General features: G+C 42.8%; 1 protein-coding gene across 3 annotated transcripts in view; it reads right to left on the bottom strand.

Annotated features, from left to right (window-relative positions):
- The window catches only part of GRIA1 (glutamate ionotropic receptor AMPA type subunit 1), a 132,800-nt gene that overhangs the window by 32,620 nt on the left and 76,784 nt on the right, over positions 1–23,396 (bottom strand). For all 3 annotated transcript variants that reach the window (XM_009285812.2, XM_009285811.2, XM_009285813.1), the window contains 6 exons: positions 14,055–14,216; positions 12,755–12,922; positions 8,998–9,102; positions 6,811–6,921; positions 5,638–5,844; positions 4,164–4,534 (listed from right to left, as the gene is read on the bottom strand). In XM_009285812.2, coding sequence (XP_009284087.1) covers positions 4,164–4,534; positions 5,638–5,844; positions 6,811–6,921; positions 8,998–9,102; positions 12,755–12,922; positions 14,055–14,216 — 1,124 coding nt within the window. The remainder of the gene's footprint in view (positions 1–4,163; positions 4,535–5,637; positions 5,845–6,810; positions 6,922–8,997; positions 9,103–12,754; positions 12,923–14,054; positions 14,217–23,396) is intronic.

A 23,396-nucleotide genomic window follows, 5' to 3' on the forward strand; every position in this document is an offset into this window, starting at 1 on the left:
TGTCCCCTCGGTCTCGTTCACAATGGCCTCGGGTCCATCTTGAGCGAGGAATGGCAGCAACATGCTGGATGTTAGCGAGGTCCCACTCTCCACAGCTGCTGCACACTGGGGTTATTTTAAGCTCTGAAGACAATTTATCAAATTACATTTCTGAAAAATGGTACATTTCTGAAAAATGGTACAATGTGAATCATATTTACTTCACCTTTCTCTTGCTGCAGGCTCTTGCTATTGGCTGCAGGATATTTATTACCTCTGATGCCTGCTCTGAGAATCTCCTTTCCAGGTCTGTATTTCACATTTAATGAGTGCTTTTGCAATTTCATGACTGTTTTCTGAAGTTAAGGTGGCACTTTGCAAAGCCTAATCGTTTATGGCCCGTTTCAGACTTCACTGATTTCTGCCCATTACTATGTACATGAAACTACTCACAACTCCAAAATGTTGTTTCTCCCCCTTTCTGCTGTGTATCAGCTAACACTTTGAAAGCACAGACTTTAAGGGCAATGGCAGGCACCGTCTCACCTCAACCAGTGCAAATTAGTCCACACGGTAGTGACTGAACCACATCCAGTGGGACCACCGGTCAGTGATGGTGCAGAAGGGAGACCACACACTCCAATGGGAAATGTCCAAGAGCTCACAGCCTCCTTTGGTTGAAGCTATGTACAATTGAGTCATTCCATTTATGGCTTAAGAGGGATGGTTTTCTTGCTCATGCTCATGCTGCAGCATCCAAAGGCACAACACAGACTGCCACCAGCTACGGCTGGGACTCTCCATGACTGGTTACTGCCTGGCCTTTGTCACACTCATCCAGTCTGTGCTTAGACGTGAAGGCTTCAGAGCTTCAAGGACACCAGTTGACCTCATGCCCAGCAGCCTCACACCTTGGGAGAAGAAGCTATGAGCACATAACCCACAGCTACGCTCTGTCTTGGCCATCCACAGGTCATCAAATTCACAGTGTATCTTTAAAGCGCTTGGTAGGTTGTGCAGCTGCTGCAAACCTCACCACCCGCTGTTCTGAGTGATGTGTCTGCAGTTTTGATCTTACATTTTTTTTCTGATAAATACATAGTGGCATATGCACTTAAAACAAACATGCTCTGGAAAAAAAAAAAAAACCCTCCAGACACTACTCCTTTACAAAACTGAAATAAACAAAACAAAACAACAAACCAAAACCTCTACAAAAACAAAATACACCCCTGCACTTGCTCCTTGCTCCTTGGGAGAGAATGACCCCCTACTCCTTTCCAAAACAAAACTGAAATAAACAAACCAAAACCTCTACAAAAACAAAATACACCCCTGCACTTGCTCCTTTCTGCTGGGGAGAGAATGACAGAACAGATGTATAACAGAAGCTATTTATGTTGGTTAATACATTACTGGGGAGATGCTGAGAGATTGTAGTGATAAGTTTAGAAGCAACCATATAGGAAATATATTGGAATAGAGCAGATCCCCACCTGCCCACAATGTCATTCTACCAAGCATTCATTTCTAAGTGATGTGTCACAGAAATCCTGCACTAGGTTCGTGTGAAAAGTACATGTGAAATACGGAGCGCACTCAGAGCCTTTCTGTACAACAACATCCCACAGAAATTCTCACTCTTCTGCATCCTCCTTGCTTTCACATTTCACAGAAATGTCCCCCTCCACTTGCAACCATCACAAGGAGCTGTACTCAGAATACTGGGAGCTATAATAATTCCAATATTCTGTTTTTCAAATTTTCTCTTCTTGCAAATATTTATAGTCAGAAAGTGCTCTTGTGCTCTATGGGAAAATATTGGTTTCAATGAAATTGTAATTTTCATTATCAGGATGATCAAATTAACAACATTAAAATAACAATGACAGAATAATTTTCATTTCCCATTTCAAAGCAAAATAAAACAACGCTTTGAAATGGTGATTCAAAGCATGTTTAGCTGGAGCAAATCTTGTCATTTGGATCAAAACCACTGATCTTCCCCCAACACTTTTTATTAAAGATGTCTCAAAATTTGCTATTCTGCAAAGTCGCAGCTTTTCACCTCTCCACGTTCCTCCTTGGAACTCAAACTGGCTATTGAAATGTCCCCAAAGGAACACATTCTCTTTCCTAAATAAGAATAATGATGACAAGAACAACAATGAGAATGAAAATGGAAATAACCTGATCTTAACGCACAGGGCTGTGTTACAAGACAGAGGTAAAGTTGAAATTCCCTCTGCTGGGAAGACTTTCTGAATGCTCTGGCTGGGCTCCTACTAATCAATGATCAGATGATAAAACATATTCATAAAAGCTGTCACTATCAAAGTGCCCTACCGGCTCTTATTTCCCCGCTATCCCAAGCTCATTAATATTTGGACAAACTGCCATCCAATAGCCAACAATCTGGTGCCTGGCCTCCCCCCGCCATCCCGCGGGAGCTGTGCTGAGCTGCGCAGTGTTATCTCTGCTTGCCAATGGAGTTGTGCCTCCTTCTCGTCCCCTGAGCTTTGATGCCATCCCAGCATGTGGGAAATTAACTTCTGCCTACTGTGTTCACCCACAAGACACGTATCTCTGCTGAAATTTCCCTTGAGGAGAAGGGAGGCAAAGCCCAAAAAAGGAAGGATGGGGAAAAAAGAAAAAGGCCATCTGCTTTTATCAGAGCATCACTTCAGCTGTCACCATGGCATGTAAATGCAGAAAATGCATATACTGCCTGTAAATTCATTCTCGTGACTGGCAGTACCTCTGGTTTGAGTCAAACCTGTCAAAAAATGTTCTTAGCCTAAACTGGGACAAGCAACTTTCCTGGTCCAGTGAGCTTGCATGTAAAACCCAGGTGTGTATGAGCAGTGCAGACACGTTGTGCCTCTTGGAGCTGTGGAGAGGGTGAATGACAGCAGTGTCCTGCCGTGTCTGGTGGCTTTGGTGCTTGACCTGTCCACATGCTCTCCAACCAACTAACCAACCAGCCTCCAACGAACATCCAGAGCAGACCTCTTGGGAATGATGGGTACATATGATCCACATCCCAAGCCAAAGCTCATTAACCCTTTTTCAGCCTCACAAACCTAAGTACCTCTGCCCTGGACACAGAACACTGGAGGTGTCAAAAACCTCATCCCTGGCTCACCTGTGGTCCTGCCTCAGGTGAATATACACATACCACAAGAAAGATCCCCCAGCTATTACAGACATTACTTACTGGACATACAACTTGTGCAAATAAATAAGAAAATCTATCAGAATCATGCTTGAAGCTATTTAGTTCCTATGCTTTTAATTCTTCTTTTATTTTTGAATGCCTTTGTATGAACAAGGCGTTGAGAAGATATGTGTATCATGGGCTCCTGCAGTAGGCAAAATCTCTGTCATAAGACTTGTGGGAATACAGGTCTCAAAAATGGAGGAGGTATTCCCAGACATTATTTAAAAATGTCTCTGCCTGTGTCTCTATCACAGGTTTACATCTTCTGCATTTCATGCAGTTTTTCAGCCACCTTATATTGTGCTAGCTTTTCCAAGAAAAATTATCTAAAAGTAATCACAAGAGTCATTAATTTATACAGAGAATAAATGTCTCTACCAAAAGTCCCTTTAGGAACCCTTTGGACTTTGGGTCCTACTGAACTTTCAGACAGCAGAACTATTGACTGAAATGGGAACCAGAAGGAAAACTTGGTACTTCTCTGACCTTTCTAAATGCCAATAATACTTAAAGCCACTCAGTGTGCTCCACGATCTTTGGCACAGACCATATAACCTTTCACTGGGCAATTACTGTATTATTTCTCCTTACTTTACTGGAATTTTATAGCTTCCTTGTAATGCTAGAATGACCTTTTTTCTAACCGCAACAAAAAAAATGACTGACAAAAATTGATTGCAAATGTGTGGCTTCAGAACATCTTGCTTGCATTTCTGTAAATTCCCTCAAAAGAACTCCCCAGCATAAATTTAGAATGGTATTTTTATGGTCCCAAGTTTGAGGTCCCAAGTTCATGGGTGTGAGATCTGTGAACCCTTGGATCCTTTCTGAATCTGTAACTGATTCAGAGAACTGCACTATGGTTCAGGAAGGAAGGTCAAAGAAGAACCTGTTCAGCTCCAAAGCATGCAGAAAGATTAAATCACATGAACTGGAAAAAGGTTCATTGGGGAAGGCAACCCACCTTGGAGAAATATCACATCCTTGCTGCATGAAAGCTCCCAGGGAGAACCAGAGACTGTTGAATATCCCAAACTCATTCGTCTGGTCATTGGCTGGCTGGTCTCGTCCTTCTTCAAATTCCTCAGTGTGCCACTCGTAAGGGCTGAAGCGACTCACCAGGAAGAGGACAACGCTCACTCCAATGTAGGCAAAAACAATGCACATCCATATCTCGTAAGCCAAAGGATCCAGAAAGGAAAAAACTCCTGGTTTGGACTTCTGAGGTTTTTTTATCATGATAGATATACCTAAACTCATGAACGGTTTGGAAAAGTCTATAACTTCTTCTCGAACCAGAGTGATGGTTAATGGTGCCACAGCCACATCCGCCCTCTGAAAAGGAGAGACAGAAAAGAGATTTGCATTCTGGGGATAAAATTCATCTACTAACTCCAGCTTTTGTTCCTTTGATCTCTGTTTACCCCTGCTATCTCAGAAGAAATCAGACAAAACCAATTGCAAGAGAAATGTTAAAAAGGAGCAGCCCATAATATTGGTGGGTTATTTCCATTTTATCACTGCTGATTACCGGTTCTGTTTTGAAATCACAGCGTTTTCTTTTTGCAGCCACCTAGCTCTTCTTGTCTGATGCAGATGATTTTCGCTAAAAGAGCTTTATCATCCAGACATCAAAAGAGGCAAGGAAAGGCCAATTGCCTGAAAAAGGATGCCAGGATGTTTACTTCCATCAGGAACTGTTTTTTGATTGTATAACTGATGCAGGAGAAGAGGAAAAATGTCCCAGTGACACTGATGTGCACTTTCCACTTATTTTACAATCCGTCTTGAAAATGGAAAGGGAAATGCATTGAAATGGCTGTCGGCATATACCGTAGAGCTACCAGCAGGAGACAGATCATCCCTCACTCCAACAGGGCACTGATGGTCCCTACACTAATTTCCCCTTTCCCTACAAGGGAAAATTAGACCCCTCTGACTTAAAACACCACAGAAGGCAAACTACCAGAGTGAACCAGGTTTAGAAGTTTAGGGTGCAGGTGTATATCGGAGATAATGGAAATGAGTGGCTAGACAGAAAATGGCCTAGTCCTACCTACTGTTCACCAGTCATATGCTAAGTGTTTGAAATCTTATCCTTCTCTCATCCTGCTATTATCACGCAAATATAAAAGAGTAAAATTTGGAGATTCTACCCATGAGAAAGTTTGACCTTTCAATACTTGTTCTTCCGAAAATGGAAACAAAAAGAATCTTGGAACTGTTGAAAGGAAACATTTTAACATTTCCATAGGCACAAAATGTGCTGTCCCTCCCTAAATGAAAATGTTTTACTTGGGCTGATTATTTGCATTATCAGAGCTGCAGTCCTCAAGACGGCTCAGGCTGACAGAAGGCAGGGCTCCTTTTTACTCTAGGGCTTGAATGTGTTCTCAAGTACCAAGAGCTAAAGACAATGGACGAGGCTGGAAACTCACCCCATAAACAAGTTCTCCCACCATGCCATTCCATGTTTTGGTGTCGGGGTCCCGGGCTCCGTACTTCCCATCTCTGACAATCTCCAGCCTGTAGTGGTAGCCAACATGCTTCGCGATCTCAGCAGCGAGCTCCACACAGTAGCCTTCATACCTCTCATTGCCTTCAAACTGGTTGGCATTCTTCTTGAGCATCACATATGGGTCTTCCTGGCACAGAGAAGACCAATATTGAGCCACGTTCCACATTTCTAGAGATGCACATCAGGGGCTCAGGCTAGAGCCCAGTGTGTAGCTTCTGGTCCCCTTGCAAAGCTCTAGCTTTGTGCTCCTGTACCAAAGGGCACAGACAACACACAACGGGCTTATTTAAGAAGGTATGAAGTGTGATTTTTATTGTGGCATTTTCTGTTTATTCATGCAGAATCTATGTGCAGCTTTTGCAGTGATGGACCTGAGGGGAATGGGGTAGCTGAGGGGTTTTGGGTAACAAACCTTTCAGTGCAGTTCTGCAAGGGATATTTAGTGCATCTGAGCTCTGAATTTTTAAAGACATGTCTGCCTATGTGGGCACAGACAGAATCAAATCTGCTGGACAGGAGAGAGCCCTAAAGATGTTTAACTCAGTTTGGGTATTGTGTCTTCTCTGTAGACTCACAGTAAGCGTTCAACAAACAAGTTAGTAAAATTTCATGTTTCTGCAGGGTAAGCATATACAATGACACAATACATGATACTATACATTATGGGGTACTTATTATTCCTTCATGATTATAGTGGAGATTTGTTTTTAAAGCTATGATTCAGCCTTTCTGCACAATACAGCTTATTATTCCCAGAATTACAGCCCCCATTCTGTGGGCTAAATACAAAGCACAGGTATAATGTTCCTAATTTACCTATGCTGATGCCTCTACTATCTTGTCATAATCTTTTGTCTTTTCTACACTTAAGCATGAGAGCTCTTTAATACCTATTTAATTAGCCACGACAATTTTCAGATACCTTTATGGACCCGGCATGAAACAGTAAGTGCTGTTATTATTATTATTATTATTGTTATTGTTATGGCTATTATAAAAATGATATAGTACAAAGGAGGGCACATGAGGGGGAAGAGCGAGTCTGCACATCAGGGAGATGGGGGACAGCTGGGATAGAAGTCACAGCACTTACTAGGATAGTTGTGACTATGTAAGTCCTGTTCTGGAGGCTTGTAGACTCATTGCCGCTTTGAGTATCTATGGCTGCTGGAACCAGCTTCTCATCTTCATTCCAATAACCAATCTGCCAAATACAAACCCAGGATATCTCTTTGATATCTCTTTGTAATATTAACCAAGATACGGTAACAGGGTCATCCAAGCAGGGTCAGGTCTCTCTGTATGTTCATACCCAACCAAAGATCTCCTCTCCTGATTATTGATGTCTTTTGCTGGGGGGGACCAGGCACTGCTAATTATTCTGCTACAGTAGCAGAGTGCTTGTATGCACATAAAAACAATTGGCACGCAGTACTGGGGGATTATTGCAATTCCCTGCCCCATCCCTACTCCAAGAGTTCACATTTCCCCTGTGGGACTTCTGAATATTTTTCTAATGGTAAGCATGCCTGCTGCATGTCCAGGTGCTACAGGGTGATAAAATGCTATCCTGAAGCTGAAAGCCTTCATGAACATAGGGCTGACTCTTAGGACATCCTGAGACAACAGGACAAAAAATCAAGTGAGAAAAAAACCCCAAACCTAGCCAGTGTCAAAAAGTTTGGGGGTATGAATAAACTGAACAGTTGTAATGGGAAGAACTCTCATGTTAAGCTGTGCTGATCTATCACTGCTTGCCGGTAAAGCAGGGTGTCACTGAATGTCACTAGGAAGATCATTGTTGAGGTTATCCACTTTGAGGGCTTGATTTTATAAGAGGTTTTCCATCACCTCATGCAAGTATGCAGTTGCCTGAGCTCTGATCATGTGAAAGGAATTTCTTATCACAGTAAATGGGACAGGGTGTTAACACAGGGCACGACCAGGAGCCTGCTGATGGCAGATCAGAGATCATAACAGCTCAGGAGAAAAAATCTACACAGGCTTCTCACCTCTTTTCATTGCACAGACAAAAAGAAAGGAGAGTGAGGAAAGAGCTTCCAAAGCTCTGCCCTAGGGCAACATAAATGGAGACACATATGGTTTGTTTTGCACCTCTAACCTGGCGGATCTAAGAAACAATATGCATTGTGGCAGAGATGGACGTCTTCCAAACAAATATTATTTCTGTCAGTAAATACACAGCAAAATCAAGACATTTAGCCATTCTGTTTCTTCTCCTCTAGACGCTCTCCAGATTGCCAACTTCTTGAAGTTCAGAGCCCCAAACTGGACATAATACTGCATTTGTCCTCTTATAAATACCACATAGAGGAGGAAGACCACTTTGTATGTCTTCAAAATGACACCTTTTTTATTTCTTAATGAGAAATTTGCCTTTTTTCGCTTGGCTGTGGTGGGCTTTGATCTCACATTGGCTGCTCTCAGGTGTAAGCATGAACTGCGGTGGTAGGGGCTGTAAATGTGCAACTTTCACTATTTGCAGTTTTTCTTAGTTTCAAACAAGTATTTTATTTTTCAGGGGATTGAGGGGGTGCAGAGGGATTCCAGTGAATGCCCCATTCCAAAATATTTAGTAGCTCTCCTTTATAGACAGAAAAACTGAGTTATTCTTTGTTCTTCAAATAGGTAGTATCTAAAGTGGGACATAAGCACATGGAGTCAGATTTTCAAAAGGATTAGTGTTTCAAGGGCTCGGCATCCCTGAACAAGGCCAGATTTTTCAAAGTGCCTGGGATATAGAAAGGGATCAAGACTCCAGAACAGCACAAATGTATGTGTAGCTCTCAGGACATGGTTAGTGGCAAAGCTCTTGACACTTCAAGGAGAGCAGAATTAGGTCAACATAAAAGGTTAACCTATAGTGGTTAGGGCAGACAGCTTCTGCCTGGCTCTGCCTTGGAAAAGAAATGTGGGAGAGCAAAAAAGAGACAGTTGTGTAGCTGAGCCTGAGCCAATGTGCCCTGCCAATAGCAAGGCTGAGCTGGACAAGCTTTTACTATCCTGGAAATCCCTGCCCCACAGCTGAGATGCCCTTGTTGCTCTTCATAACCCCTTCTATATGTTGAATTTTTTTAGTAATATACCATCAGTTCTCCCTAGTGCTTTGCTTTGCTTATGCAGAGAGCTGGGAATGCACTCGTGGTGACTCCACATGCAAGCTTTCATGAACAGAAATGTCTGTTGAGACCTAACCACACTGTAACTCGAACACCAGGCTGGTGCCTGACACAGGATCTCAGGTTGCTCTCTACTTTACCTTTCTGATCCCATCATGTTTCATCTCAATCACATGGAGGGTGTAGTTTGTCCTCCGTCCCTTCTCATTAAACTGAACGTTGCCAGACAATCCTTCAAAACGGACCTTAAAGACATAAATATCAATGAGGAGAGCAAACTGGTCAGCATCTCACGCAGTGGTGATTCGGCAGCAGTAAGAGGCGAGGGGAAGAAGGATGGAGAGTGCAGTCATGTCTCTCAGATCCATGCAGGGGAGACAGGACATCTGTCTGACACTGGGCTTTCACTTAGGTTCACTCTCTACAGCATGCCTGGTTGTGTGCACAGCCATTCTCTTAACTCACCCTTTCTTTTCAAAACCCTTTCCCTTAAAACTTAGTGGTCTATTACTGAGCTCAGCAATGCATAAGAGCTAGATCATATGTGTGAGCCCATCACCTCCTGGGATGTGACAGTGAGCTAAATTAGCTCTGAACTCCTTGGGTTTTGTGGTTTTTTGTATTTTCTAAATCTGACCTGGAGTCAGGATTTGGTAAAGGATTTGTCAGTTCAAATCAGGAACTGTATTTGGAGGAAATATGAAACCGTGGCCACAGTTCCCAGCTGCCGTCTTTCAATAGAGAGGAGTCTATCAGTTAACAATCAAAATTAATTACCTCTGCACCAGCCTAATAAAACTTGACAATTTAGTATTGTAAATGAAATTTGCATAGGAAACTTTGAATCATAAACCTCTGCTGATAACACTGCTGAGCTGAAGAGCATTGCTCACATCCCATCCCACTTCCTGAACTTCTCCTCTCAGCATGGCCATTTGACTTGCTGCAAAAGTGCCCAACCTGACGTGGAGAAGGGCTTCTGACTGGAGTCACTTACAGTGTATGGGGACCAGGCAGTGGGGACCAGGAACATGGGAAAAGGAATGTAAATTTGGGTCTCTATAGAGACCACCTGGAGAAGTGCTCATGCCACCGGATTGGGAATTGAAGGTTTGTTCTCAGCTTTTCCACTTGCTTTGGACAAATCTATTGTCCCTGCAACTGAAGTCTCCCCACATGCAAAATAGGAACAGGTATTTAGCAGCCTTTTTAAGTACTCTGAGATCCTTAGAATAAAGACCCATGGTGAAGAAATGAGGATATATCATTATGGAGGAAATCTGTTGCTAATCTGCTTAAACTGTGTTTGTTTTCCAGCTATTATCGCAAAGGCTTGTCATGAAAATAAACATCTGCCAGTATTTTCTGAAGCTCCTTCAAGTCAAGAGGTATTCCTGGTGACATCTGGAGAAACATGCTTTTCCCTTCTCACAAAACACAACATGCCCATAAAAGGTAGATGCACTAGCGAAGCACCATTGTCTTAAGCACTCACGTGCCCGCATTTTCATTGCCCCTTTGGTTTTCTTTTCAGGTCCTGACTGATTCCGAAGCTCAGGTCATGGGTGCTCGTGCTTTGTAGCTTTATATGCACTAAAAGGCAGGTGTACAGCATCAATTTCATCTATCTGAATTAATGAAATCTTAATCCTGTGATACCTGTGTGGCACTGAAATGGCAAAAGGGGTCTCTCCCATCCATCCTGGAGGTTGCAGCACAACTTCTCCATCATTTGCCATCCTCTGAGACCCCCAGAATCACTACAAAATATAGCGAGGACTGATTTCAACAGTGCTAAGCACCAGTAAAGTCAACTGGAGACATGGAACATTTAAGCGCATTTGTGTATAAGACACAGGCATGTGGTTCTTTGCTGGGAGAGCTGGAGGATAAGGATGCCATTGTGGCCTTCTGGTTTACAGGGTTAGTCAGCAGTTAGCGATTAGCTAACTGCTTACTAGATGTGGTAACCAAATAATGTTAACAAAAAAAATCTGTCAAAAACTATCATAATTTTTTCAAAGTACAAATGAAACATCGGTGTATTCGTTTAAAGCAATATTTTGTGAGAATTTTCCTGGAAAAAAAAAGTAATTCTCTTTAATAAAAGCATACATTTTGCTGAAATATGTTAGATTTCGGTTTTTGAAAAATTGCAGCATGTTTCAAATTGCTTTTCAGCTTTACTCCTGCCATCCATGACTCCTTCCCACACTAAACAGAAATAAGGCAATTCAGGAGCTTATTCCAGACATTTGAGTAGAAGTAAGTAGAGAAACTTTTTGCTTTTAAACAGCTTATAAAATTTTAGGTATTAGCAAATGGGAGGTGAAGAGAAAGCACACTGTGAATAGCTGCAAGAATTGCCCTAATTGTGAGTCTTTACAGAAAGGATAACTCAAACCTTCAATATAATCATAAGTTCTTCTATTTCCATCTGCCTCTTTCTTGCTACAATACTAAATGCTGCATCATTATTAAATTCATAGTTAAATTTCTCTAGGAAACTTCTTCCACTGCATGTTTCAGAGCCTTTTATTTTGACCATCACAACTGAACTGGTCAAACCTTTTGAAAATTACAATTTTTCAATGGTAAAGGAATAACTTTTGCAAATAGGTCTTCATGTTCTTTGCCCAAAATCACTACAGTTGAAAAATTAAGAGTTTTGAAATTGTTTTAATGAAGAGATGAGGAAACTTCAGAGGAGATTTTCCAACACACACAGAAAATTGTATTTTCTTGCTGTCTAATTTTGATATCCTATTCTCATAAATTCAATAAAGGAAAATGCTTGAGAACCCATTGCTCATCAGAAGACTTCCAAGTATTTCATGTTTATTAGGTAACCGATCTCCCTAATGCATCAAAGAGGCTGATTTTATTATAAGGGTTTGGAGAAGCTATGACAGTGATTTGCCCAAGGTCATACAGAAAGTCAATGACAGGCTTGGGAACAAATTGCATCCAAGCAATAAAATCAAATCAGATGCAAGATTTGGTTTTAAAGGAAGTGTTCTTTACCAGTAAGCCAAAACCAAATCAAAACAAAATACTTGGTGAAATCTACATATGATGCAAATTAACAAAATTAATTTTGTTCTTCTTGCCGCCTTCACCGTTGAGGAAAGAAGATGGGATAAGCTATATTTGGATAACACTGAACTAGCAGTATTTGCAAGGAATCCATCTATTTTTGTCTGAAAAAAATGCTAGAAATGAGTATCATTCTTGAAATTTAATGAAGTTTTGAAATGTTCTACCTTTCTAAGTCTTTGGTAAGAGTGTATTGTTTATCTCTTGCTGTAATTTTCATGTAGTTATTTTGTTTATTCAAAACCCTAAATTTTTATGCAGGATGAAAAAGCAAGATTATCAGATTTAAGGAATAAACTATCTAAATGTCTATTATTAAGACTTTTACAAATCCTCACAGTATGAAACAAGCTATAATCTGGGCTCTGAGAACATTCTGATGACAGCCAACTCATAAGGCAAAATTCACATGGTTTCAAACTTCATTAGCATTCTGGAACTGAAGTTGAGTTCACAGAGAGTCGAAGGAGCTGCAAAAAATATGGTCTGAGCAGGTCTCTCTCTTGGGAAGGGGAAGATAAAAATAGGGACCCATGAATTTATGGGATAATATTTTGGCTTTTCCATCCCAGAACTTCAACAGAAATTAGAGAAGGCAAGGACACATCGGATGGTACCAGGAGAAGCAGTTTGCTGGATGCACCCCTGAATTCTTTAGGAGACCTGGCTGGAATCTGGAAGGATCAGTTCCTCATCCCAAGTGATTTGTTTGAGTGTTTCTGCTGCTAATCGCCCCTCTTCCCCCACCCACAGGCTACATTCAGCCATTCCTGCAGTGCACATGTTGGCTGGGTTTCAAACCTGCTGCAGCGCTCTCTGGATGTCGATGCCTTGTCCCCAGGGCACGGCTGGGTTGGCAAGGCAGTCCCCAGCGTTGCCACGACGGGAGATGTCGATCCGCTGCCTCCGCAGGTTCTGAAACGCCTCGGCCATCACCCGGACCCCGTCGTACGTTAGGGCTGATGTGTACTAGAAAGAGAAGAGGAGTTGTATGTTGCCTGTTAGGGTGAGCTGACCTCGGGCGTGCTACGCTGGTTTGCCTCACAGCAACTTTTCAGATGATTTGTCCTGTTTTCATCCTTCCATCCTTGAAGTTCAACAGCCTCTTGCTCCCTGTAATCACTACTGTCCTGTTGACTCATGAAAGTTGGTGCCTTCTCTCCCAGAGGATGGGAGAGTGAAGGAGAAGCTCCTGATGCGGATTCAGATTGCACTCCCTGAAGAGGACACAGCCTTAAAAGCCATTCACCTGATACCCAAGTCTTTGTGTTTAATTAGGATCACTGACCTGAACTTTTAAGGAATACATTATACAGTGTAAATGTGAGATATACGAAATTAAGCAACAAGTGACTCTTCCTGGTCACAGATGGAGACCAGGAAACTCTACTTCAATGTGCAAAAATTCTGCAAAAGATGAGTTTATTCAAGCAGAAACTTATACAGAAACCAGTGTAAAAATCTTGACATGGATGGTAACAATTACAGTTAATTCCTTTTCCTATGATCACCTACTGATTTATTTGTTTGCAACTTTCTTAAACTAATACTTCCAAAGTTGACATTTCTATTGCTGAGTGTTTGTCACAAGTGTATTTTTTTTCAAATGTCAGATAGAAAAAACCCAACCTCCCCCCTCCGCCCCGTCCTTGACAGCTTCAGAGTCTTCTGACTGTGTTAGGAATTAAAATGTATTTCCCCTCTGTTGTACGCACTGATTTGAAATGCTCAGAAAGAACATCTGGAAAGACTTTATTATCACTGGATATGTAATAAACAAGTCAAAGGTTAAGGAGTTAATGAGGCTTTTTCTTTTTCATATACTGACCATTAAAAGATGTTTAATCCTTAGCTTTGAGGAGGGTAAAAACTGGGAGACTGCGTGAATATGCTAACTTGTGTATTTCTTAGCAGGCAGCAACTACTGCCTAGTAAAATTTAGACAATGTTGAGGCACCTGGAACAGTTAATGTGCATAATTATATTAAGTGACAGGTTTTCAGAGCGAGATTAAAGAGCTCTGTGTGATCACAAAGAGGTGAGCATAACTTGAACTGAACCAGATGGATCCTAAATTAAATGGTTTTTTTATACCACTTGCCTTTGGCCTCTTCCAGTCCACACGAGGATGCTCCCTGGCATCATTATTCCTCCACTGCTGCATGATCCTGGCGGGAACAGCATCTGTGTAATTCACCAGCTGGAAGCCAGTTACGTTGGCTCCGCTCTCCTTGAATTTGGTCAGGTCAATATCCATGAATCCCTAGTACAGGAGAGAAACAGAAGCAGCTCATTAGAGGAACACAACTCTGGGTGGATAAGAGGAATCTTGCCTATCTATGCATATGACAGCCAGCTTTGGAAAAATCTCTTCCCTCTGCAAGGTAAGGTCCAACCCAAGAGAGGCACCACTTCACCGACCACATGGTGACCTTGCCTTTCTCACAGGCTCTGAGCTGGACATATCCTGCAATTTCCACCCAGGGAGACAAATAGTCATACTAATAACAGCTCATTTGCAAGAAAGCTAGCAGAATAATGGAAAAACATATCCTGAATAACGCTTGGATGAAAACAAAAAAATTCTCAAAATGTATTAGAAAGAATTATTCACCCAGCTCTAACTTTTATGCACTCAGTCACCAATGGAGATGCTACTTCTTTTCAAGTCACAATTTGTAGGGAAAAACAAATCTTGAACAATGAACTTTCAGCAGATCAAGAAGTAAGTGGTCAGTCAGTCTGCCAAAGGAACTTGTCTGTTAGAAAAGACAGGTTATAGGATTTACTAATTTGGGAGAAAAAAGGGTACTTTTTTAAACTTCAGATTACTAATGAAACACATTTCTTTCATTTCCGTATTGTTCTTCCCTACCTCTTGCCCACTGCATGTGATGAGCACAAGTGCGCAAATACACACATGTATCAGGGTGGCATTGTAGAATTAGTCACTCCCGTTGAGTCAGAGGCAAAAAATAATTAAAGATGCACTGCCAGCAATATGGAGAAGAGGTCATTTTTTGGTCTCACAGCTTTGATCCTATCTCTTCAGCACTGCTGTTATGCAAAACTGTTTGCTGTGTTTCCTTGCACAAAGCAGGTGCTTGAACAGAGACTCTGCCCTCCTGCTTGGGCTGCTGTGCGTGGGACAGGCTGAGGTTTGGTGCTTTTTCTTTTGGAATACAAGCACAAGAGATGCAGCCAATTATTTTCCCTAATACCATTAGCAACCATAATGCATGAGGGAAAATGAACGAGGGGACTATGCACAGTGCAATCCCTTGAGCAATACAAGAGCTTGTTTGAGCTCTGCTTTCCCTCTGCCTTCCACCACACGCTGCTGGTGTATGTTCTCTGCAGGCACCTTCTCAGCCTACGACTGGGTTTCTCTCCCCTGCCTGCTCTCAAACATATGATGATGGTATGAGTTAAAAAAACCAAGTCACATTATTCCCACAAGACACCGGTCAGGTTCCCAAAATGGTGCTCTCTGTGCATAGGCTGGAGGAGCTAATTAGCTTATTAACTTCCAAAGTCAGGATCAAGAGTAAGATGGAAACCTGTTTTGGGAACAGACAGCTTGCAAGGAAAAGACTAAATTGCTCTCTGACATCAGCATCAGACTGAGGGAGCCATAAGTGATTCAAAAACGTCTTTAAAGTCTTTCACTCTTTTTCTTCTGGCTTTTTGTGAGCAATTTGGCATCCACTTAGAAGGCTGAGGATTGGATATAGGTGTACAGATGCTCTAAATAGATGATTTGTTTTGCTTCAAAGTGCAGTGATTTAGGTTTTAAAAAAAAGTGATATTTTGTGTGTATGTATTCCTCAGAACGCTGGTTAAACCCACATCAATCTTGTTTGTAATTGCTAGCGTAGGGGTTTCAGAAAGCCAGAGCTGTGATTAATGAATAGGAAATGCAGCAGGATAATTGTCCCTGACATCTTAATGCATTTCAGGCCAAGCGTTTTTTGACACACAGAGCTCCTAAGGTTCAGTAAAAGGGACTTCACAGGTTGCCAACTGGTTATTCATGGCTAGGACCAAATTACACTGACATTTTGCTCCTGGGAGGTACTCAGGGGAAAAAGATCTGTCAAAAGAAACTACCACACAGCAAGTTGAAGTTTGTGCCACCAGCTCCTCCTTGGAAGGCCTACAAAGGCAAGAAGAAAAGTCCAAATTCACAACAGAGTATGAGTAAGATGTCTGGTGTCTTTAGCCCCCTCAACAAGCAGATTTAAATAGGAAAAGTAAAAAAAAAATTATGACACCAGTGAGGAGACAACAGCGGCTGAAAACACTTTCACTGTTTTCCCCAAACCGTTCCGAAACTGAGGCAAGTATTCAACAATATTCATTGGGATTCATCTTACATAAAATTTTAAAATAACCTGAATAGACAAAAGGAATTATTTCTTCCTGAAGATTGTACTAATTTTTCCCCACTGATTTTTGACACAATTCAGGTTCTTTAAAAAGTATGAAGACCTCTGAAGATTTTCCAACTGTTTAAGGCAGTTGGGACCACAGAGGACATCATTTACCCTGAATATGTCTTTGCATTTGTTATTTATCAACTGCTGAAATAATTGTTTTCACCTGTTATCCCTCCTCCACATGCCCCAGTACAAGGTCAGTACAGGAACAGTCCTTATTACAAAGGCATTTTAATCACTGCACCACTGAAATCTGCTCAGAGCAGGTCTGGGTGACATGACAGCCAATGAACTGGGAATACTAGAGGTCAGGTATTTTAGAAAATAATTCCCAGAAGAGGTGAATTCTTGCTGGTTAACATATAAAAAAGAATATATCAAATGTTATGCAAACTGTCTCTTGAAAATGCTTCTATTGACAAAGTGGCATCAGGAATTAAATACGCTTATCTGTCTTTCTGGCATATCAGTCAGTGCTTGTAGGAAACAGGAGAACAGGAGAATTAGAACACTTGCAAGTAAAGAAGTCATCTATCATCTGTCACCTTGTACTAGCTATAGACACATGTTGCAAAAAAGGGACCTTTTATTTCATTTTCAATTGGCCAGATTTGGAAAACAGAATATATTTTTTTAAAAAAAATGACTAAGGAAAGATTGCAACCCACTACTGAGGGGCAGCAGACATGCTTTTGCAGCAATATGTTTAGTATCAGCCAGTTTGGGAAAGAACCAGCACAGACGTGCTTCCCTTTGCCATCCAATCAAGTACAGCAAGAAGTGAACAGTGCTGGAACAATGTACTCCATGGGACCTCTACAGTCCCTACAAGCACTGACCTCTATCATCGCATGGAGTGGTCAAACGGTTTCGAAACCGTTTCAAAAATTTGCCAATGAACACTGGAAAAAGCTTGCTTTGCAGCCACGTCTGGAGCACAGTGGGCTGTTCAGGGAAACGAGCTGAGCCCCTGGAATTTGGTGGTATGTGACCATCTTCAGGCTCTTTAGACTTGAACCATTTGGGACGTATCTGTTGGACATGCAGGTATCTGGCTTCACCTCCCTACGCAGCACTGCCAGTCCCCCGGGGAGGAAGAGGAGGAATACAGGAACTCATGCTCCAGCCCAGGCACTGTGCCAGCACCCCTGGCAGAGCAGGCATAGCGGGACCCAGAGGCAACACGGAGCTCCCCAGAGCCCCAGATAGGGTCAGTGCCTAGGACGTAGGTACTCTGGGGGAGACAACACTTCTGCAGGTGCAGTTCTCTCTGGGAACCATCAAAACCGGGCTGGAAGGGACACTGCATCAGCCAGCCCACCCCCTGCCCTACAGCAGGATTAGCTGTCCCTTTGATTTAAATTCACTTTGCAAAATCATCTCAGCAAACCAGAGAATACGGCCTCCTGCCTTGCGTATGCCTGGAAAATGCCTGGCTTTCTCTGAACACCATTGAATTAGCAGGCTGACAATAAACCATGGAAATGGACCCATCCACGCTGATGGGCTGAGCCAGTCTCCCTCCTCCACGGCTGCTCTGACTCACAGCATCTGCAGCGCACAGTTCCAGCAACAGCCAAGCTCAGTTCAAAGGAGGAAACTTGCTCTTTAGCCCATATCATGGACTGTTCTCTCCGCATTAATGAACCTCACAAAGCGATTACATGCAGAAGTCCTGCTGCTAGTAAATAATATGGGCAGCTGTTACAGACCTTCATGCCTTCAAATAGAAAACAGAACAGTACTGGGAAGGGTTTTTTCCCCATTGTGTTTTCCTTGCTGCATCTGTTCTTTATGCTGTTCTTAAACTGAAAATATTTTTCAGCCAAAGGTTGTTTTACTGTCCCATTCGCTGCCTTGGTTGCTGGGAGAGGTGTCAGCAAGTCACACATTCATATTCCTCTCCACTCCTTGTGGGCTCAATCATCAAAGGAAATGCATAATGCAGGAAGACTGATGACTTGAAATGGGCCTTATGAATCCACCTTGATTAACTGGTCTACGAAGGATCTGCCTTGAAAAGAAAGTCCCCCAGAAATGAGCCAGCTCCTTATTTATACCCTGAACACCATGAGGAGCCAAGACATTGTGTGGGCAGTGCAGACAGCCGTCAGATGGCGTAGGGAAAGCCTCATTCCTTTGTGCATGACCCTCCTCAAATCTGCCAGCACCACTTAGTTCCCTGCATGTCTCCTTTCACCCTCATATTTCACTGCCTCACCATCCTAAACCTCTGCCTCCTCTCCCCACACTGATGACACCAGGCGGCATTGCTCCTTCTGGGACATCATCCCAGCCTGCGGGAATGCCGCAGACAGCAGCAGCCTCCCCTCCATACCCAGATGTCAACAGGCAGCTGGTCATTGCCCCACACCTTCAAATTCTCTCTGTATTTCACTAAATTGGTATTAATTGCTGGCACTTTCCCTGCAGGGTACCTTCTGCAGTATAATCGTGCTTTTGAAGCTGCGGTAACAGGCAGTGAGGGCTGAGCTCTGGGCAGGCTGCAGCTGATCATCTCATAAACCTCCTCGCAGCCCAGCCGCAGCACAGCTTAAAATCTCCATGCCTTTGCTCTGTCTTGGTTTTTCCTGAGAGAAAGGACATTACAGAGTCTCCTTGAAGACTGCCACATTTCCAAGAAACACTGTTGTTTTCTCTCCTCCCTCTGCATCTTCTGAGCCCTCCAGATCTCCCCCTGAGACTGGCAAAGCTCATCTCTGAATGAGGAGATGGAAAATGCCCCTTTCTCTTGAATTGCCTGGAGAAGTCTTGTTGGCTGAACCTAACACAGTCCCCTCACCCCAAGAATGAGTGTTAGATTTTTTAGTCCCTTTCTGCCTGGGATGAAGAGACTGGAGTCTATTTTTTTCTTTTTTTTTTAGAAGTCGCACACTGAAATATTCTTTTTTAAGCAAAAAGCATTTAAGCAATTCACCCTGGAGCTTGGGTGGGTGCCACAGAAACCTGCGGCACCATTGGGAAACTGGCCCAGCTCTCTTTAGATGCTATCCATGTATGGCTTGCAATGCCAGGCTGCTTCCTGCTAGCAGACTTTATGATTATAAGAAACTTTGCAAAGCAAAACAATTGCTTCTGAATGGCTGTAAATCAGCTAAGTGAATGCAAAGTGGCTCCTGTCATTCCAAGGCAAGCCGGTGTCTTTCTGCAGGGAGCAAGAAGTTGAGTGTTTCCAGACGGAGCATCCCTAATATGCAAAATTATCTTCAAGCTTGACTTCTCCAGCGAAGCATCATTCCTCACTCCCATCACTTTGTATTAATAAGGAGGGTACATCAAAAAAGAGCCCATCTGCTCAAATCTCATTCCAGTATGCTTTTCAACAGGACAGGCCGCCTTCTCTTCTGCAGAATTATTAATATGTCAAATTTCATTGTGGCAGCAAAACATGCGAGTCCTCACTGTAACATAGAAGTAAGTAAGTTTAGAAGAAAGGGAAAAGAAAGATGGGAAGAGAAGTCCTCACTGTAACATAGAAGTAAGTAAATGAAGAAGAAAGGGAAAAGAAAGATGGGAAGAGGGAGCACCTTCAGACAGGGTGCCAGTCCTGCAGTTTGATGAGTCTGTTTATTCCTGGTCTATCGATGCAAAGCAAACCAAGTCAGGTGAGGATCCAGACTTCAAGGACATAGGGCTGGAGATGACCAGTAACTTTTGTTTGGTACAGCTCTACAGGTGTAAGATTTTCTTTGTGATATTATTTGCATCAGCCCTATCCTACTGCTGCAGCACGTTCTGGATATAAATGATCATACACATCTTGTTGGAAAGCTCAGTCCGGACAGAGGGACAGATGCTGTAGGTGGATGTTTGTGCTTTAGAGAGCTTTCAGAGGAGAAACTGATTTAAAGGCTTGGGAAACGTGTCGTGTGGTGACAGATGCCAGGACTTCAATTAAAGATATGATTAAGGGATGACCTGATCACAGTTTACAAAGACCAAAACATCAGTAATGGAATATTTGGTCTAGCAAACAGAAACACAAATCTGATGGAGGAAGCTGAAGCTAGGCAAGTTTCGACTAGAAAAAAGCACCGATGAAGTCACCATGAGGAAGATACTACGGATTTACACGTCACCCCTTGCCAGTGGAGCCGGAGTAATGGATTTGGAGACTGCAAATGACTGAGGAAACCTGTTAGTTTGACACCCTTTTGCTGAGATTTAAGCAAACACATTTTTCCTTCCAATGGCTGTAATATAATCTGTCAGTTACTCACCTGATGCTCAGTGATTTTTTTAAGCCACAGTAAGTCACTCATGCTTTTGAGCCCTTATTAGCTACTGCAAAAATCCTGCCAAGGTTGCAGTTCATATTCACCCATGTGGGCAATTTTTGTATCAAAACCAGATTATTTTCTTTTACATGAGATGCTCTAATTCAAGCAAAAATTAATTCAGGGCACTGCTGTGTCTTTTACTATCAGTAATTCAGATGAGATAATTTTATAAGGATTTCTTCTGCTTGATAATCTTTGAATCAGGACAGAAAAGCTGTTTGGAAGTGGAATGCAGACCTCAGAAATTTCACTGATATATTATACTGTCTTCCTGTGCCTGGAAAACCAAGTTTTCTCATGAGTCTACCCGCACCAACCTCTCAGAAAGAGGAAAGGTCTAACCGGCATAATTTTAGAAACCTAAAAATAACTTAGGACATCTCTTTCCAACATAGGAATACCATTTTTGCAAGACCAGGCATCTTGAGATCTTACCAGGGCAGGAAGCCGATGCTGTACACATCCTTTTGGAAACTCCCACAAAACAGAGTTTCCAACCAGCTAGTGATGCAAACCTGAGTATTGCGGACCTTGTTTGTCAGCAATACTTCAGGGGGCAGGAGACAGCGTTAAGAACGGAGGGTGATTAAAATAAACATGGCAGCTTTCAAGCTGATGGGAGACTGAGAACCGCAACATTTTAGCTCCAAGCAACCTGAATCAGGGGCTCGGTGCAGGCAGTGGAGTCATTGACACATGGCCAGTGCTACATATCACGCTTGTGCTGTGGCAGGTACAGCTTCTTGCACTAGGCTCACAGCCAGCACGGGCACAGCAGACCCTCCCCACGCAGCCACAGCACATGCTGCAGGATGTACACGTGCTGCATCGCTTTAGGGGAGCTGATCTCTGCCTGTGCTGGGGGAACTTTGCTCCCCAGGGATGTGGACGTCCTTTTTGACAGCCAATTGGAGAGGGTATCCCTTCTTCACTGTCTGCCCCAACTGGTTGGTCTCAGGTCACCGTGCCTCAGCCCTGGTGGTGCAGAAGTTCTCCCTTCCATTTTTGTGCAGAAAAAATTAGAGGCCCATTTAAACCACATATGAACTGAATCAAACCAGTAGATTTTGCCCGACTCCTGCACAAGCCACTCTGCTGACAAAGCTGCCGTGCTGGTAACCTCCAAAGCCACCACAACTGCTTGCAAAGTGAAACTCTGCCCATGGTCTAACTCAGCACTGACACATGCTGATATGAAATGGCACAAGAAGAAATGCTTACCTCTGCTAATCAACTCTGTTTTTATCTTTACTCTTCCCTGCTACCCCTAGCATCAGCAATCTCATACACTTACCTATTCAACTTCAAACGAGAGCATTTGCTAAAAGAACAACCTGCACTAATGTGCCAGGAAAGAAAAAAAGGCTAAAACACTGTATGTGGCAGCTGTCCTTCACACTTCTTTTAAAGACAGGTCACACAGATGTCACCTATTTTAAGACAAAGATTTTCCTCTGCCCAAGAGAGCTGATGTTCTCCCACTACTGACAGTAGTCAGCCTACATCCCTGGCATAGGACAAACAGATAAATGAAGCCAAGGTTATGGGGAAAAAGTCTGTAACATCAAAAGAAAGGAATCCCAGAAGTTTCTAAGCTTGCTCCTCTGATAGTATTGACTGTATTTTTTTTCCTTTGTGGTTGGTAGACTGATGCTCTCAAAGGCTGAGAACAAAGCTTAGAAAAAGAAGACTCACAAAAACAAACACTTCTTAAAGTTGCAAAAACTCTTTGTGTTCCAAAAAGAAAGAGGGTGGTGGTGGCAGGGGGGGTGAGAGAGATGATTGCAACTCCCCGGTGCTGGTACACCTGACAAATACCCAGGCTGGCAGCTGGTAAAAGCTAACTGGGGTAACTGTAATGGGTACCGGTCGAGGATCAGGTTTTCATGAGTTTGCAAAAATCATAGACAGTGCCAAATTTGCCTCAAGAACAGGCAGGGATGCTCACACGAGCCCTTCCCCTGGCAGTGACGTTAGAGACAGACCTTCGTGGGATGGGCAGGGCTGAGCAGACAAGACAGATTGTGTCTTTAACAGGCATAGCAGATTCGGAGAAGGATGTTTGCCCATAGCCTAAGGTGCAGAATGGTTTCATTTTGTTTGTGAACGCAGAAATATTATTGTCTCACCTTGGCAACAGCAATTTCACTGAAAAAGAAAGCTGTTCCTGGTAGGAAATACTAGCTTTCATTTGCTGCTACTTGTCAAATTCTGCTTGGTGCTTTACTACAGCTCACCCGGCAGCAACCGCTGGGCAAACAAGCAGTGATTAATGCAAGCCAGTTCCTCTTTGTTCAGGAATTGTCTGTGACCAGACAGGGAATTCCTCTGTGTTGAAAATGGCTGATTTTTGCAGGCCTTATTCAGCCTGTGCATTGCCTTGCAAACTCACCTGCTTTGCGTTCCTGATGTAACCCCACTTTGGAGCTGCTGTAACTGGGCAGTAGTGTTCTGCTGCTTGTTTTTTTGGCTGAGTATAGCTCTGAACAAGCGTATAGCCAAAAAAAAAGAATTTCTGTGGGGTTATCCATAAATATTTCCCAACGTTTGCTTCCAGTGTGTCATTTCCATAATTGTTTCCCCATGGGAAGGGGCCCAAGAAGGTTAGGCATTGTTGCAAAAGGCAGGTACTGAAAGCTCATCTCCTTGCTCCAGCTAGTGCAGGTAACTTGGTGGCTACAAACCAGCTGAGGTCTCACGTGA

Source organism: Aptenodytes forsteri, unplaced genomic scaffold, assembly GCF_000699145.1.
Source record: "Aptenodytes forsteri isolate BGI_AS27 unplaced genomic scaffold, ASM69914v1 Scaffold54, whole genome shotgun sequence".
Taxonomy (NCBI): domain Eukaryota; kingdom Metazoa; phylum Chordata; class Aves; order Sphenisciformes; family Spheniscidae; genus Aptenodytes; species Aptenodytes forsteri.